Source organism: Lissotriton helveticus, chromosome 1_2, assembly GCF_964261635.1.
Source record: "Lissotriton helveticus chromosome 1_2, aLisHel1.1, whole genome shotgun sequence".
NCBI lineage: Eukaryota > Metazoa > Chordata > Amphibia > Caudata > Salamandridae > Lissotriton > Lissotriton helveticus.
Genome location: NC_136058.1, coordinates 4,089,975 through 4,107,008, shown reverse-complemented (window position 1 = coordinate 4,107,008; position 17,034 = coordinate 4,089,975). Strand labels below are relative to the sequence as shown.

Here is a 17,034-nt window from a genome sequence, read left to right as displayed (position 1 = left end):
TGGTGGTGTGCGTGGAGTGATGCTTGGCTGGTGGTGTGTGTGGAGTGGTACTTGGCTGTCGGTGTGCGCTGAGTGGTGTTTGGCTGGCGGTGTGCATGGTCTGGTGCTTGGATGGTGGTGTGGGTGGACTGGCGCTCGGCAGGCGGTGTGTGAGTAGTTACTTTCTGTTGGTCACTACACACACTGCTAGTTGAGTGACACTCCACACAGTCCATCATTTTGTGTAGTTGCAGTGTCAGAAATGTGGGCATGTGAAAGTGATGGGCCCTTGAATGGCGCTGTTTGCTGGTGTGAGTGTTGAAATGTGATGGGTCCGCGGCTGGCGGTGTGAATGTTTTGTATGTGTCACGAGTACGAAAGGTGTATGAATGGCCTGTAAAGAGGTTGGTGCCTTGACGTGGCTTTACAGCTCACGAGCTGTGAGTCAGAGGTTCAGTTTATCATACTTTCAATTATACTCATTTTTGATGAAATTACTTGCGTATCCAATTGTATGTACTGAATCATCACTCACCCTCGTGCCAAATCTAACCAGTATGTGTGTGTGCTTGCGGATTAGATGGGTGTGCAGTAATAATTGTTTTTTTTCTCTTTCTGCAGTAGGGTGTACCTTGTCCCTTATTGTGATTGTTGTTCAGTTTTTTCACACGTTTTACTGTGGGAAAGCGTGGCATCACTGGGCACACACAAATTACCTCCCACCCAGCGTTCCCCAAGGTCTCCCGATAAAAATGGTACCTCACTTGCGGGGGTAGGCATAGTGGCTGCTTTAGGAAAAGGCCCAATTCTTACTGTGGAGACCAAACAATTTCCTTTAGCCAAACAATCTTATTTTTTGAGGGGGTCACCTGAGCTTTTGGCCCGGGGCTTGGCGGGCATCTTTGCAAACTACCAAACCCAACCAGTTCTGAGAACTAGACACCCAGGGGAGTCCAGGGAGGTATGGCATGCGTGGGTCCCCCAATGTTTTCCTACCCAGAAACCCCTGCAAACCTTAAATTTTGGTCAAAAAACCCACTTTTCCCTACTTTTTTGGGTGGGATCTCGCTGCCGGCACAAATGTCCTACCACCCAGCGTTTCCCTTGTTCTCCCGAGTAAAATGATACCTCACTTGTGTGGGTGGGCCCAAGGCATGTGACTCAGGCTGGGGGGCTTAATTTGTAAAACTTAAATACGACTAAATACTACTTTTTTCAAAATTCATTTTTGGCGTGTTCTGCTTTGGGGCACCCACACAAGTGAGGTATCCTTTTACTCGGGAGAACAAGGGGAACGCAGGGTGGTAGGACATTTTTGCCGGCACAGCGATCCCACACCAAAAAGTTTGGAAAAGTGCTATTTTTACCTAATTTTAAAGTTTGCAAGGAGTTCTGGGTAGGAAAACATTGGGGGACCCACGCATGCCATACCTCCCTGGGCTCCCCCGGGTGTCTAGTTTTCAGAACTGTTTGGGTTTGCTACTTTGCAAAGAATACCACCGAGCCCCGGGCCACAAACTCAGATCCCCCCCCCCCCAAAATCAAGGTCGTTTTGCAATAGGGTAATGTAAATTCACCACCGTACGATTTGAACCGTTTCCTGTTGCAGCCACTATGTCTATCCACGCAAGTAAGGTACCATTTTTTTCAGGAGACCTAGGGGAACGCTGGGTGGGTGGAATTTTGTGGATCCACGCAGAATCCAGAACTTTCCACCACAGAAATGTGACGAAAATGTGTTTTTCTTGTCAAATTTTTAGGTTTGCAAGGGATTCTGGGTAACAAAACCTGGGGGTAGGCAGACGAGTCACCCCATCCTGAATTCCCCTGGGTGTCTAGTTTTCAAAAATGTATAGGTTTGCTAGGTTTCCCTAGGTGCTGGCTGAGCTAGGGCTCAAAAACAAAAGGTAGTCTCTTTGTCCAAAGAGCGCAAGATTTCACTGGGAAATTGAGGTGCGACCACGTTGCAATTTGTGCCGTTTCCTGTCGTAGGCACAAGGCCGACCCACACAAGTGAGGTACCGTTTTTATCGGGAGACCTGAGGAAACGCTGGGTGGGTGGAAATTTGTTGATCCACGCAGATTCCAGAACTTTCCACCACAGAAATGTGAGGAAAATGTGTTTTTTTTGTCACAATCTTAGCTTTGCAAGGGATTCTGGGTAACAAAACCTGGTGGTAGACAGTCGAGTCACCCCATCCTGAATTCCCCTGGGTGTCTACTTTTCTAAAATGTATAGGTTTGATAGGTTTCCCTAGGTGCCGGCAGAGCTAGGGTGCAAAAACTACAGGTAGGCACTTTGCCAAAAAAGGGTCAATTTGTAACTGCAAAATTTAGGTGTGACCATGTTGCATTTTATGCCGTTTCCTGTCGCAGGCACAAGGCCGACCCACACAAGTGAGGTACCGTTTTTATCGGGACACTTGGGGTAATTCAGATTTGTAAATCAACTGTTATTACCAATTGAGCTTTCATGCATTTCTCCCTTTCAATGAAAGACATTGTGTAAAAAAAAAATTCTTTTTGAAAAATGACCAATAATTCTCATGCTAGTATGAGTATTCCCAATTTTGAAAATGTGCAATTATATACTGTTTCTGAACTCTATAATTTGTACCCAATTCAGAAATACATAGGTGTCTTTCATACAGATTATTCCATGTATACATTTTCCAAGACAAAGTACTCTATACCCAGTAAATGAAAAAATACCATTGCAAGTTGCTGCTCAGTTTTTGGATCTGGGTTCGTCGGGTTCTTGGTGAAACTACAAGTCCTATATATCCCCACAACCAGGAAGGTCTAACGGATGTAACGGTATATTGCTTACCAAGAGCTGTCAAACTTAGAAAAAGTTATAGGTGAAAACGTTGAGACAAAAGGCTGTTTTTTTTCAACAAATTTTCAATTATTCCAATATCTAACTGTTAGTTTCTATAACGAAACCTTCATGGATTTAGACAAATGACCCCTTTCTGAATTCAGAATGTTGTCTACTTTTTGAAAATGTAAAGCTTTCCAGGATCCATTATTGCTTTCAAACTCATTTCTACCATTAACTGGAAGGAGGTGGAAAGCTCTAAAAATAGCAAAAATAGGCTATGTCCCAGAAAAATGCCAAAACTGAGTGAAAAATTTCGGTTCTCTGACAAAAGACTGTCATTCCCTAAAAGCTGAGAAAATGGAGATTTCAGCCCCACAAACCCTTTTTTGATACCATATTCAGGGAAAAACCCAGAGGCTTTCATTTGCAGCCCGTTTTTTCCATTTTTCTGAAAAAAACTAAAAAATCACTATATTTTGGTTAATTTCTGGGACCCCTCCAAGGGAATCCACAAACCCTGGGCGCCTTTAGAATCCACATGATGTTGGAAGAAAAGGACGCAACTTTGGCGTGGATACCTTATATGGTCAAAAAGTTACAAGGGCCTGAGCGCGCACTACTCCAAAACGCCAAAAAAAGCCTTAGCACAGGAGGGGAAAAGGCCTAGCAGCGAAGGGGTTAATAAATGAATGACATTTTTAACTTTGTGTTTACAATATTTGTTCATGTCAATACTGATCTGCAATTGATTAAGTTGTAAATTTGGTAACCCACGCCTAGACTGATTTCCCGACTTGTGCAATCTCTGCCTAGGGTAGGATAGCATTATAAGTCTTGTTGTCAAAATCAGGAGGAGTTTTTGTTTAGGACCTTAATAACAAGTGCATTCACTGGCTGAATCTTAACAGGCCATTACCCCCGCACGTATTCAGTGAAATTCTTTTTGCTCGACGTGTGGATTGGGTAGGGACTAGGGTGAAAAGTATAGGGGGTGACTGTGTAGTTATTAATTTCAGGAATAGTCGGGTGGCGGATTATATAAAAAATTGGGCTTCACCTAATCCTGGCACAGAAATTCAAAGTCTCCCCCTGACTTATTTCTACCCTACCTCTAGTGGCTCTGGAGGACATCAAACCTGGGGAGGCGGTGATCTCTGGGGTTTTAGGGCTCGGGTGCCTCATGGTGCCCGAACAGGTAACAACACTAATATCCCTAGAAGTGACTTGCTTTCCCTGAGTAATAGATTTAGTGTCTTGGACCAGCTAGACTGACAGCCAATCACTTGTCCATCTCAACTTTCCTTCGTCGCTGTGCAGGGCACTGTTGTCGTCCATGCGCGTCCTGACAGCTGTGTGTGTTCCACCAACGTAGTCAGTTCACAGGGGTGGCAGATAACTGCTAAGGCCCCAGGGTGTGTGGGATTGGGGGGAATTAGCGAGGACCACAGGATAAGTGTGGTTCCTGCTGTTCCCCAACCAACAACCTTGGGGGCCGCTAGTCGCCTAGCTTCTCTGATGGATGTGGGTGGGACTCACGAAAGAGAGTTGAAAGTAAGGGGCCTCATCTTGAGCTGGAATACTGCTGAGGATTTGACTGTCCGAGGTGGCAGTTTCAATCTAGTCCATTCCCAAATTGGGGTGGGGGAGCTAAAAGAACCGATTCGAACCCTCCAATTAATAACCCAGGAGGATGTTGGTTCCCCAGCCTCCCTGCTGGATGTTGCCGGGACTCTCGAAGGTGAGCCAGAGGAGGCGGTCCGCATCCTGAGTGGAAACAACACTGTGGATTGTCCTAACATGGAACAGTATGCAACTGGGGCGGGGAAGACACAGGAATCTATTAGAATTCTCTCGTGGAATGTGGCTGGGATTAAAAATAAATTGCTGTGTCCAGAGTGGGGCACATTCGTGGGAAAGAATGATGTCTGCCTATTTCAAGAGACCTGGGCCACTGGGGGATATCCTGAGGAGTGGGTTTTCAATCTTCAACACACCGGCAATCTCGAGGGGTAGGGGCAGACCCTCGGGGGGTCTTAGCACCTGGGTAGGTATTCACCTGGGTGCACAGGCAGTGATGATTCCCACAGATTCACTAGATGTGCAGTGTGTTCTTCTCACACTTCCAGATAGCAGTCAAACGGCCCTAATAAACATTTACTCACGGCCAACTCCAGGTGGAAAGGAGTCTGGAGTTATCAACCAACTTAGGCAGTTTATTCTAACCCTTGACCCTGCTATTACTTTAATAGTTGGCGGTGATTTTAACTGCCAGTTCAGGCCACTCACTAATGTAGTAGAAGATGGCTTGACGATGTGGATCAGTACTATTAAATATAATAGAGCCATCCAATAATCCCAAGAGGACTGGGTATAATACACAAGTTCACAATTTATCCTCATAGGAATCATTTAAATCTTATTCATTAAATTAATTTTTGGTCACAGCAGTGAACCACTATTCAATAAATAAAGGCCCACTGCCTGCCCTTAAAAAATTATTTTCCACTGCGTTTGCAAAGGGGAAGGGGTCCCCTGGGGGCCCCTTCCTTTTTATGACCCCATTACCACCCTCTTTAAGAGGGTGGTAATTTGCAAGTGTTTTGCGACCGCAATTGCGGTCACAAAACATTCGTACATAGAATTGCAGACGCAATTAGGAAGGGAACGCCCCTTCCTAATTGCGACTCGCAATTCCTAAATAGCGATTCACAAACAAATTCCGACTCGCTATTAAGAATTGTACATGACAGCAGTGATTTTGAATGTGCAAACAGGGTCGCAAACCCGTTTGCGCATGCAAAATCACTTCGTACATCTGGCTCTATACCTCATCTTAGTGGTCATACCAGTACAGAATCCTCTAGATGGCACTCCTAACATGTCCCCCATCCAATTCTTGTCAATTACTGCCCAATCTCTTTTAAATGTAGTATTTTGAGAGTTCTGTGGGTGGATATATCATTACCCCATATGCTTTCTGGCAACAGTAGTAAGACCTCCCATGTATTCCGTTTTTTATTAGCTAGCCTCATTTACTATTGTTACCTGTTGGGGGGTTTACATTTAGACACTTGCTGCCTCAATGTAGAAGGAAAGTAGAACTTTATTTGCAAATTCTTACCAGTGAATTCATGTTTTCGAAATTGTTCTGTCCAATATCAAACAATGATCTGCTTCCATAAATTCCTTTTGATAGATGACGTGGAGATAACATAATTGTATCATATATCCCCGAATAGTAGGTTTTTGGAATTGCGAAGTTATTTCTGAAAGGCAAAAGATTATATTCTTATATCACTGCAGTGCCTCATTTATGCATTAAATGAAACTTGCCTCTTTCAGGCACTCCTAACATTGTTGTATTTGTGTGTTTGCCTGTCACCTTTAGGAGAAGTCTTCTTTCACATAATAGAACAGCATTAAAGCAACAGATATGCGCTAGAAACCGATGCCCAAATTAAAATATTTTTCTTGCAATGTTGCACAGGAGCCACATTTTCTACACTCCAGTGCACAAGCGGGAAAACAAAGGGAAGAGCCATATCTACTATGATTGGTGTGTGTCATTCCCTGTGCTGGTGCTCTAACAAGACTGATTTAAGAAAGAGACACACCGCCTCCCAGCTTTGTGCATAGGGGATCGCTGTCTACGACAGGATTGGTACTGGAAGAGTACCCTTCCATTTTTAATTAATGAAAGTACCTAGAAGCTGTCAAAGGATGTGTCTGCGCATTAATAGTGTTACCTTTGGTGATCAAATCATTTCTAAAGTGAATTATTCCTAACTAACATTCATGCAACTTTAAAAAAATTAAATGTCTAAGAGATATGATGGGTTTGTGATCAATTCTCTGCAACTATGATCTGTGGAACAGTAGAATGAGATATGAGATGTGTTGTTTATCTATTTTCCATTATTTATAAATCACAGTTACCCATTGATATATTTATTGACACTAATATTTGCACAGCTTCAATCTGTTGCAATTCAATAAGAGAAAGATATTGAAAATAAAACGTTACTTGTTTTTTATTAGGTGTCAAAAGTCGGAGATTGTCCAGAAAGTTGTAGAAAGGGTGCGCTGCTTTCTGGTGTAGGGATCAAGTAAACCCATCACTGTTCTTTCTCTATAAATACTGGGAACCTGAAGCAATATTAAGCTAACCCCATAGCACCACTGGGGTGTATTTTAGTAGCTTACCCCTGAGGAATTCTGAAACAGTCCCACGGGTGGATACATGAATCATATTAGTGACTTTAGAGATAATTCCTTCCTCAAGAGATAGCTGGTAAAATTCAACAAGCATTTACAATGTAATAGGTCTCGCAATGACATTATTTTGAACTACTGACATTGTAAATGGCAATGTCCTATTGCATTGCATAGCGCGCTGTCTGAGAAGACAATGCTTTTTATTTATGTTTTAAAAACCAAAACATAAAATAAGGCATTGCCATTTACAATGCCAATAGCTCGAAATCTCGCGTAAATGCAAGACCTATTGCATTGCAAATGCTTGTTTCACGTTGTCTTTGTCTAAGTCACTGACACTGCAGTGGCACACTAGTCTAAATTCTAAATATGTTTCTATCTAATATTCAAGATTAGAGATGTGTGTTTTCAATATTGTAATATAGCAGCAGCTCATTGATATTATGCAAATAATCTGTGACCCACTGCAATATCTCAAATGTAAGTTCCTGTTTCACTCTAAAAGGAACTTTTTTATGGCTGTTGCATGGTGTTAAAAAAAAAAACATTTCGATGGTATATTGTCTGTAAACGGCTCCCACACATTACCTGTATTAAAAAATAAACTAAACGAAAGTGGTATTTAATCACTCACCAGTCATCTGACATTTCCAAAGACCTTAAAAACGCACCTATTCTCCAGTAATTGATCTCTCCCTGTTAAACTGTACAATCTTATCTGACCACAGACCATTTGAAGCTACGCTCTTTCTGGCAAAGCGCGGAGATACCCCTTCGGGGGTCTATTCAGGCGCTATAGAAGAATATAAAATAAAATTAAAATAAAATAAAATAATCTATGTTTAAGAATAATTAACGGTCATCGGGCAGGACTTTGTGGAGAACAGAACAGGATCTATCAGTTGGCCCCTCTAAAAGGATGTGGCCCAGGGCCAGAGCCCAGTTGCCCATGCCTTAAAACGTCTCTGTCTAGTAATTAGGAGGATAACGATCAATACCTTTAGTCGCCTGTTAAATGACGCAGAATACTTATCAGGATGCTCACAATCCTTTCAGTAACATATTGGTGTCACAGAAAGTTGACATCATGTCACCAACAGATTAGTGCATTCTAAGTACAGATGGTGTGTGAGAGAGAGCGATATGGCAGAAGGGAGACGACCACACAAGCAAATCCCCGGTGTGTGTATCAGTTGTGTACCTGCTCCGTCACCATGCAACAGGTGGCAGCGAAACAAGAGCACAGGAGAAATGGAATGAAGAGACGATAGTGAGGCAGAGGGTAGGAAAGAAAGAGGGGGGGTGGGCTAATGTGTGACAAAGGGCGAGAGAGAGAACGCAAGAGAGAGAGGGGGTACAGAAAAGTGACAGAGCCAGAGAGGATGGTGCGTGAAAAAAAGAGCGGGAGAAAGAGGAGGGAGGGCAGAAAAAAAAAGAAAACGTGGCAACGGGCGGGTGGATTAGATAGCTCAAACCAGACTGTGGGGCTCAGACGCGCGAGGGAGTAGCAGCATCCCTTATTATGTCACAGAACTTCAAAGTTCAACGTCCTCCTCCGGTTTGCTGGCGAAGCTTCACCCAGCAGTATTTCCACTTTTTTTTGTCCTATTCCATGCTGATAGTACTGTGAAGGCGGGGTGTATCAAAGAGATAACTGCGGCATGAACTCAAAAGTGCACGGCCCTCCCTATCCGCGGACAACCGTGGCATCCAGGCTCCGCGCCCCCGAGAGTGCCCCTCATCCACACATACCAACTTCCACCCATCCGACGCACGCACGCAGATACACAAATACAAACCCATCCCAACAACCCCCCACACACACGCACCCAGATACGCATGGACAACACCTCACATCCAGGCTCTGCGCCCCCGAGAGTGCCCCTCATCCTCACATACCGACTCCCACAAACACAGACACCAACTGACGAACGCACGCAGACACAAATAAAAACCCACACCAACAACCCCAGACACCGATGCACCCAGACACACAGGGACACTGTTAGACCTGGCATCTTTGGTGTGGTTTCCCCTGTCTTTTTGCCTTTACCGCCTGTATTTTTGATGCTGTGCTGGATTTCGTTTTTGCTGGTTTAGGTGCTTTGGGCACTTTGCCACTGCTGATCAGTGTCAAAGTGCAAGTGCTGCCTGAGTACATTGTTATTTGAATTGGTTATCCATGATTGGTATATTTGTATCACCAAGAAGTCCCTAGTAAAGTGCACTGAGTGTGCCAGAGCTGGTGATACAAATGCTACTAGTGGGCCTGCAGCACTGATTGTGCCACCCACATGAGTAGCCCTAAAATGGTGTCTCAGGCCTGCCACCGCAGTGCGTGTGGGCAGTCTGTGAACTGCCATGTCAACCTGGCCAGTGTCTCCACTGACCAGGCCTAACCCTTCCCTTTCTGTACACATTGGTCAGCCCTATGGAAGGCCCAAGTTACCCCCTTGGGCAGGGTGCAGTGTATGTGAAAGGTAGAGCATATACTAGTGCAGATGACATGCTCTGGTAGTGAATTACAGCCATTTTCATTTTTCACTATTGTAAGGCTATCTTGCCCATAGGCTATCATGGGGAATGCTGTGTACAGTGGTTACCTGCATATCTTCCCATAGGAGCAAGATAGGACATAAAAGTCTGGTATCCCTGAACTCAGAATTTAATAACACATCTTTTAGGAAAGGTGGTTTTTAAATACTGTGTTTGAGAACAGCACTTTTAGAAAGTTGTTGTTCTCTTGTCTGACCTTTCTGTGTGCCTTGGCCTGTATGTGAATTGACTATCTGGTTTGTGAGTGGCAGGGGCTGGATTGCTCCCAGAGGCTGAGTGGGCCATCCCTGGGCTGAATAGCTCCATCTGCATCTAGAGTGGTGGGTGGGGGTAGAACCTGGGCCTGAATAGGGCTGTGCCTGCCTTCCACAATGCTAGCTCCACCTCCTGCTGGGCGGCTGACGACCCTGCCCCTCTCTCTGAAAGGAAAGGAGAAGCCAGGAAAACAAAGTGCTCAAGGAACACCCAGAACTGGTTCAGACCGGGCTCAGAGCCCTCCTGCACAAAGGGAACAAAGACTTTTAGGGGTATAAATATAGGACCCCAGACTACAGAAAATTAGATCATCCTGGAATCAAGAAGGAACCTCTGCCACGGAGAAAGCTGGAAGAATGAAGAAGAAGGACTGTCCTGCTGTGTGTTTGTGGGCTGACCTGCAGTTGCTTTGCTGCCAAGGAAAGGGGAAGGACTTTGCTTTGTGCTGTGTCCCCTTGCTTGAAGTGATCTCCAAGGGCCTGAGTTGAGCTGGCTCCCTGTTAAGAAGTCCCAGGAACAAAAGGACTTCACCCCCAGCTTCCCCCTGAACTCTATTGAGAGAGTTCTGTCCTTCCTAGAGTACTTGGGCCAATTGTGGTGCCTCTGGAAGTTAGATCTGTTGGCTGGGAAGCTGGACAAGAAGAAACGGAGTCTTTCGACCAAGTTTCACGCATCGCTCGATTGCGGAGGGCATCCCCGTCAGTGCAAGGAAATTCCCGCCGCCGCGAAGATCGAGATCGTCGCAGCACCTCTTGCCTCTGCAAGACCGACGCATCCTTTGCTTGCGGAACACATCGCTCCAGTGCGGGAAAAGTACCATCGCTGCGAGTATCGTCGCAGAGCCTGTAGTCCCTGGGTGAGATCATCGCACCTCCTGCTTGCGGACCCCATCATAATGTCGCTGCGAGAGTCGTTGCAGAGCCATCGCATTGAGGGGCCGCGAGAGGAGAAGATCGACGCTGCCCCGCGCATCGCCGCCGCACCTGAGATCGTCGCCGTCCCGAAGATCATCGCATCGTACCCTTTGCGAGACGCTTCCTACGAAACTTGCGCACCAGAATCCATACAAGGTATCGCATCCCTCCCCATACAGACCGGAGTCATCACAACACGCCCGCTACGTCCAGCTGGGTTGTCGCATCGCCTCCCCAGGGTCTCAGGAGTGACGCATCACTTGGTTTTCAACACTGCAGCTTTCACTTGGAACTTTTGTCGCATCTAAAGGTACAGTTGGCTAAAACGTGACGCAACTGTTGATTATTTTAACACAACCTTACGAACTCTTTTGAAACCAAATTCTTGAACTGTATATGTTGGATTTTTGTTGTTTTGGTCTTGTTTAGTTTAGATTAAATACTTCTATTTTTCTAATCTGTTGTGGAGTCCATTTGTGGCGTTTTCCCTGTGTTACTGTGAGTGTTGGTAAAAATACTTTACCCATTGCCTTTGATAATCCTGACTGCTCTTGCCAAGCTACCAAGGGGGTGAGCAGGGGTTATCTAAAGAGTGTATCCTTCTTACCCTGACTAGAAGCAAGGGTCCCTATTTGGACATTGGTACCTACTTCTGCCAACTAGAGGCCCCCAGATCTAACAGACACCAACTCACATCCAGGCGCCCTCCACCCCAGAGCGCCCCTTATCCGCACCTACTGACCCCCACAAGCAGACACCAACCGATGCACGCAAGTAGACACGCAAACAAAAACCCACCTCAACAACCCCAGATACCCCACGTGGCACCCAGACACACACAGACACCAACTCACCTCAGGCACCCCCGAGAGCGCCCCTCATCCTCCTGATCCGCACCTACCAACCCCCACAAACAGATGCCACCCAACGCACGAACACTTGCACCCACGCAAATAGAAACCCACACCAACAACTCCTGAAACACACCAACACAACCAGGTATACAATTAAAGACACATTTACCCCAAACACACACACAAACGTATACGACAGCAGCTCCGTACTCTGCTTTGCCCCTTTTTATTATATCTATGACAAGGATTTGCAGAATGTGACATACGATACCGTGTAAAGTCGGAGGCAATTGAATGGGAATCTAAAACCAGTGCTCACGGAGGGGGGTGCAAGCTGTAGTGTGCTACGGGAGTGATGGACTTATGCTAATGTCACTCACTTCTACAGCTTCTGATATCCCTGGCCCGGTGGGCCACAGCCTTCGGTTACTTCAGACAGCCTTTGGTTACTCCGCACAGCTTTCTGTTACTCCGCACAGCTTTATAAAGTACAGAGACTGGAAAAGATACCAGCGTGTCCCACGGTAGCAGGAAACGACCTCCAGTTCTGTTTTATTTGACAGACGAGACAGTACCAATCAGGGCGCACACACCTCCGGGGTTGGAGACGGACTCTTCTCAGAGCGGGACGCAGCCACGGGCCTCTCGAGGGACTCGGCGAAAGGGCAATTGGAGGTCCCGGTCTCGGCAGCGTTCAACATCCGGGAGTGCATCCGAGAGGGGAAAGGGGGCACCTGACAGTCGAGTCTACGGAACCTGATGGCGGTGTCTGCTACGAATGTTCTGTTCTGTATTGGTGTATATATGTCTCCTTCTATTCCCACAGGTTGGTCCAGTTGTGCGGTTAGGTGGCTCCGTGGGAGCCGATTCCATGGCACACGAGATTAGAGGAGCGCTAGGGAGCAGGGAGGGGGGGGGGAGGTCTGGGCGGTTGGCTCCCCTAGGTGCGGGTGGGTTGAGGGTGACTGAGGGGTTGGGGAGAGTTGATGGGGATCCATTGGAGTAGACGGCCCCCGGCCTCCCATTGGGGGTTGGGTGTCTGCTATGCCACGACAGATACTTCAACGTTTCTGAGGTATGGGGGGGGGTGTGGGCAGTGGGAGAGGGGGGTTGTTAGAGTTTGGGGTTGGGGACTGTTGTTGGGGGGAGGGTTCGCATGGTCACGTGGGAGTCAGGAATGTAGATTTGTGTGCGCAGACAGGGCCTAATGACTGGGCGTTCACATTCGATGTCCCCTAATGGCTGACTCTGAGCATAGAACACAGGGGTCCAGGAGCACTCTTAGGGTCCTCAGTTGGAATGTCCGAGGTGTCCTGGATAAGATCAAGAGGGGGGCAGTACTACGGCAGACTAAGAGGGCAGGCGCAGATGTCCTACTACTCCAAGAAACACACCTAATGGGCACAACATTACTATGCCTACAGCGGTATGGGTATCACCAGGTGTTTCACGCGGGCTTTATGAGAGGCTCTAGGGGAGTGGCTATCCTCATACATCACAGGATCCCTTATGTACACTCAGCGCAATGGGCTGATGCACAGGGCCGCTATATCATCATCAAGGGTACCCTAGGTGAGGAACCGCTGGTGTTAGGGAGTGTTTATGCCCCGCCCCCTCTGCAATGGTCGCTGGTTGAAAAAATGTTTGGGGTGTGGGCAGACATTCCCTATGCTCTACAAATCGTAGGAGGTGATTGGAACGATGGTATGGACAGCTATATAAATAGGTTTCGCCCGGGGAGCGGTGGGGTTGTGGGCCCCTCTACTAAACTTCTGGACATGGCACGGGGTCTCAATTGGGTGGACACCTGGCGGCGCCTACACGGTGCCACGAGGGGGTACACCTACGTCTCTGCGGTCCATAAATCCTTTTCTAGGCTGGATTACCTATTTGTCCCAGGTGCAGCGATACATAGGGTAGAGGCAGCAGAAATACTGCCCCGGGGGCTCTCGGACCACTCCCCTATTACAGTGGATGTTGGTTTAGACAAGGAGAGGCGGCCATTCAGGTGGCGCCTTTCCGTGTGGCACCTGCAGCAGCCAGATTATCAGAAGCACATGGGCGAGGCCATTGCCCACTTCCTGACCGAAAATGTAGGGACCGTAGCGGAGATTGGCACAGTGTGGGAGGCAATGAATCCAGTGCTCAGGGGAGTAGACATAGCATGGTGCGCTGCGGCGCGGAAGAAACGTAGGGAGAACCTGGTTCGGGCAGAGGCCGACATTACAGCATTAGAGCTCCTTGGGAGCACGGAGGGTGGGCCGTGAGCGGCAGGCCAGCTTCTTTTAGCGCAGCAATCCTATGCGTCCATGTTGATGGATGAAGCCAAACAGATATGGCTGGCCACCCGCAGCCGGATTTACCAATGGGGAGACAAGTCCAGGACAATGCTCCACCGGCTCTGCCAGGGTACATTCCAGGCCCAGACCCTGCCTCGAATCTTAGACGCTGAGGGAACCCCGGTCACGGATCCCACGGCTTTGGCGGAGGGGTTTGCCTCTTACTATGCCAGCCTGTACTCTTCGAATGAATGTCTCCCGGCCGACGTTGTGGATAAATTCCAGGTGACATGCCACCGCGTTTGGTCTCGGACGAGGTGCGGGACCGTCTGGACCTCCCCTTAACAGAGGAGGAACTGGGTACTGCACTGGGCGAACTTAACACTGGTAAAGCGCCCGGGCCCAACGGGTTTCCCAGTGAATTCTATAGGAAATATCACCTACAGCTAGGGACTCATTATAGAATGGCTGTGGAGGAGGCACGAGAGCGGGGCAGCCTTCTACCCGACTGGAGACACGCGGAAGTGGTTGTCTTCCATAAAGCTGGCCGTTCCCCCGAGCAGTATGCATCATACCGCCCGATTTCTCTTTTAAATGGTGAAGCAAAGATTCTCGCCAAGGCATTGGCCAATCGTCTCCTGCCCCACGTGGCAGACCTTGTTCACCCAGACCAGGCCGGCTTTGTGCCCCAGAGGGCAACCAGGCATAACATACGAAGAGCACATGTGGCAGTGGCAGCAGTCCAGAAAACCGGGGTGCCAGCGGCGCTCCTGTTGGCCGACATGGACAGGGCATTTGACTCGCTGAGTTGGATTTATTTATTTGCCCTCCTGTCGCGACTGATTCTGGGTCCTCGCTTCCTTTCGTACATCTGGCTACTGTATACCGACTTGATGGCCTCGGTTAGGGTGGCAGGGGTCGCCTCCTCTAGATTCGCCATCGGGAGGGGCACCCGACATGGTTGTCCCCTCTCGCCCTACCTTTTTGCCCTGGCCATGGAGCCGTTGGCCGTGTGGGTGCGCATGGACGCGCAACTACGGGGATTCGAGTGGGATCGGGACCTGCCTGATAGAATAGCGTTATATGCGGACGACTTATTATTTTTTCTAACAGACATCGACAGGTCAGGACCACGCATCATGGAAATCATGCAGATCTTTGGCGAGACGTCGGGACTCTACATGAACCACCGCAAATCCACCCTATGGGTACTGGGGGGGGGTGTCCCCCAGCAGTGGATTGGGCGTCAGCGCTACAGGTAGCGGTGGGAGGCATTAAATACCTGGGCGTGTTCATATCCGATGTTCCGGTGATCTCCTGGGAACGGAATGTCGTGCCGGTGTTGGAGTGGGCCAGAGCTGATATAAAAACATGGTCCCGCATGCCATTGACCATATACGATAGGTCGGCCATTTTTAAAATGGTGGCCCTCCCTAGACTGCTGTACCAATTGCAGAATCACCCTTACCCGATACCCTCTCAGTGGTTTAGGCAGGTCAATGCGGTGCTCGGGCAGTTCCTATGGACAGGTGGCGCAGTACGGGTCGCAGTGCGCACGTGCTTCCTCTCCACCTATTGTGGTGGTTTAGCGACATCTGACATCCTCTCCTACTACCAGGCATCCCATCTGCTCGTTCTAAATGATTGGTGGTATGGGGATAGGAGAGACCCGGCCTACGCTTTGGAGCGCCTCCTAATGGGTGCCCACTCGCTCCACACTATCCTCTATGCGGTGCAAATACGAAAGACGCTGCCGCCCGGCACACAACTGGTGTTTCAGATCTGGAGGCAAGCCCTGCGGCGTATGGGCTGGTGGCACACTTTGACAGGTGAAACTCCCCTCTGGCGCAATGGTCGACTTCCTGACCTAGCCGCGTTACAAGGCTTTGGAGGGTGGGACAGCATCAGAATCTCCACTCTGGGGGACGTGCTATCGGGCGTGACCCTTAAGTCCTTCCAGGAGCTCAGCCGGGAGTTTGGTATGCCCCGCACTCAATTTTTCAAATACCTTCAATTCCGCCATGCTCTCTCCCCGTCTCTGGTGGGGTTGGAATCCCTCCCTGAGTTTAGCCCCCTAGAGGCCAAGGTATTTATGGGAGACCTGGGGCCCAAAAAGATATCCCGTATATATCAATCATTAGTTACACACTGTTCCACTTCACTACAGAAACTGCGGGAGTCCTGGGAGGTGGATGTGGGTGCCTTGGAGGAGGAGGATTGGAGAGAGGCGTTGGCCGGGCCCCGGGGTGCCGCCATCTCGATGCGCCTGCGGCTTATACAGTTCAAGTACCTCCATAGGGTCTATTTTACCAGACAACGCTTCTGGCGGGCGGGCCTGATACTGTCCCCGGACTGTCTACGATGTGGGCTGGCAGTTGGGACGATCCTGCATACAGTGTGGAGCTGTTCCGCGCTGACTAGATTTTGGAAAGGGGTGTGGGACTGTCTGTCTGAAGTGCTTGGATGGGAACTCCCCCGTATACCACAGCTAGGTCTCCTTCATGTCTTGGAGGGGGTAGGAGGGAATATTTATAAGAGACATTTGCTTCTGTTGGGCCTCACCCTGGCCAAGAGGGATGTGGCCAGAGCTTGGAAAGATACGCGAGCTCCCACGGTGGTGGCTTGGAAGAGGGGGCTCGATTTCTGCATGGGGTTGGAGAGGCCGATATTTGTTGCTAGGGGCTGCCCACGGAAACACTTCAAAATTTGGAAAAGGTGGGCAGATTATAGGGGTCTGTGGCTCAAGTCTCCAGAGTATCAGGTCCCTCTGGTGGGTGTGGGATGAGATGCTAATAATCAGAGTATGCAGTAGGTTCAGAGTTTGCGTGCCGAAGTGGAGACGAAGGTTGATGACCGTGCGAAAAGGGGGTGGGGGCTGGGGAGGGGGGAGTTTGGGTGGTGGGTGGTTTGGGGGGGTAATGTTTATATTTGCCTCTGTATTTGTTGACTGATAAGTTCAGTAGAAAATTGGATTGTACTATATTTTTGGAAGCTTAACTGTCCTGCAGTAATCTCTGGGGAACAGGGATCTGCACATTGTGTACAATCTTAATAAAACATGTTTAAAAAAAAAAAGCACAAGTTTAAACTTGTTTATCTATATAAATATATCACTACAGGCAACAAAGTACAATGCTGCACTCCCAGGGGGCTTCAAA

The 17,034-nt window shown here is 48.2% G+C and overlaps 1 protein-coding gene across 1 annotated transcript in view; it reads right to left on the bottom strand.

Moving 5' to 3' along the window:
- Nucleotides 1-17,034, bottom strand: part of AKNAD1 (AKNA domain containing 1) — a 443,510-nt gene that overhangs the window by 87,464 nt on the left and 339,012 nt on the right. The window contains exon 17 of the mRNA XM_078673402.1: nucleotides 5,925-6,069. Within this exon, the coding sequence (XP_078529528.1) occupies nucleotides 5,925-6,069 (145 nt within the window). The remainder of the gene's footprint in view (nucleotides 1-5,924; nucleotides 6,070-17,034) is intronic.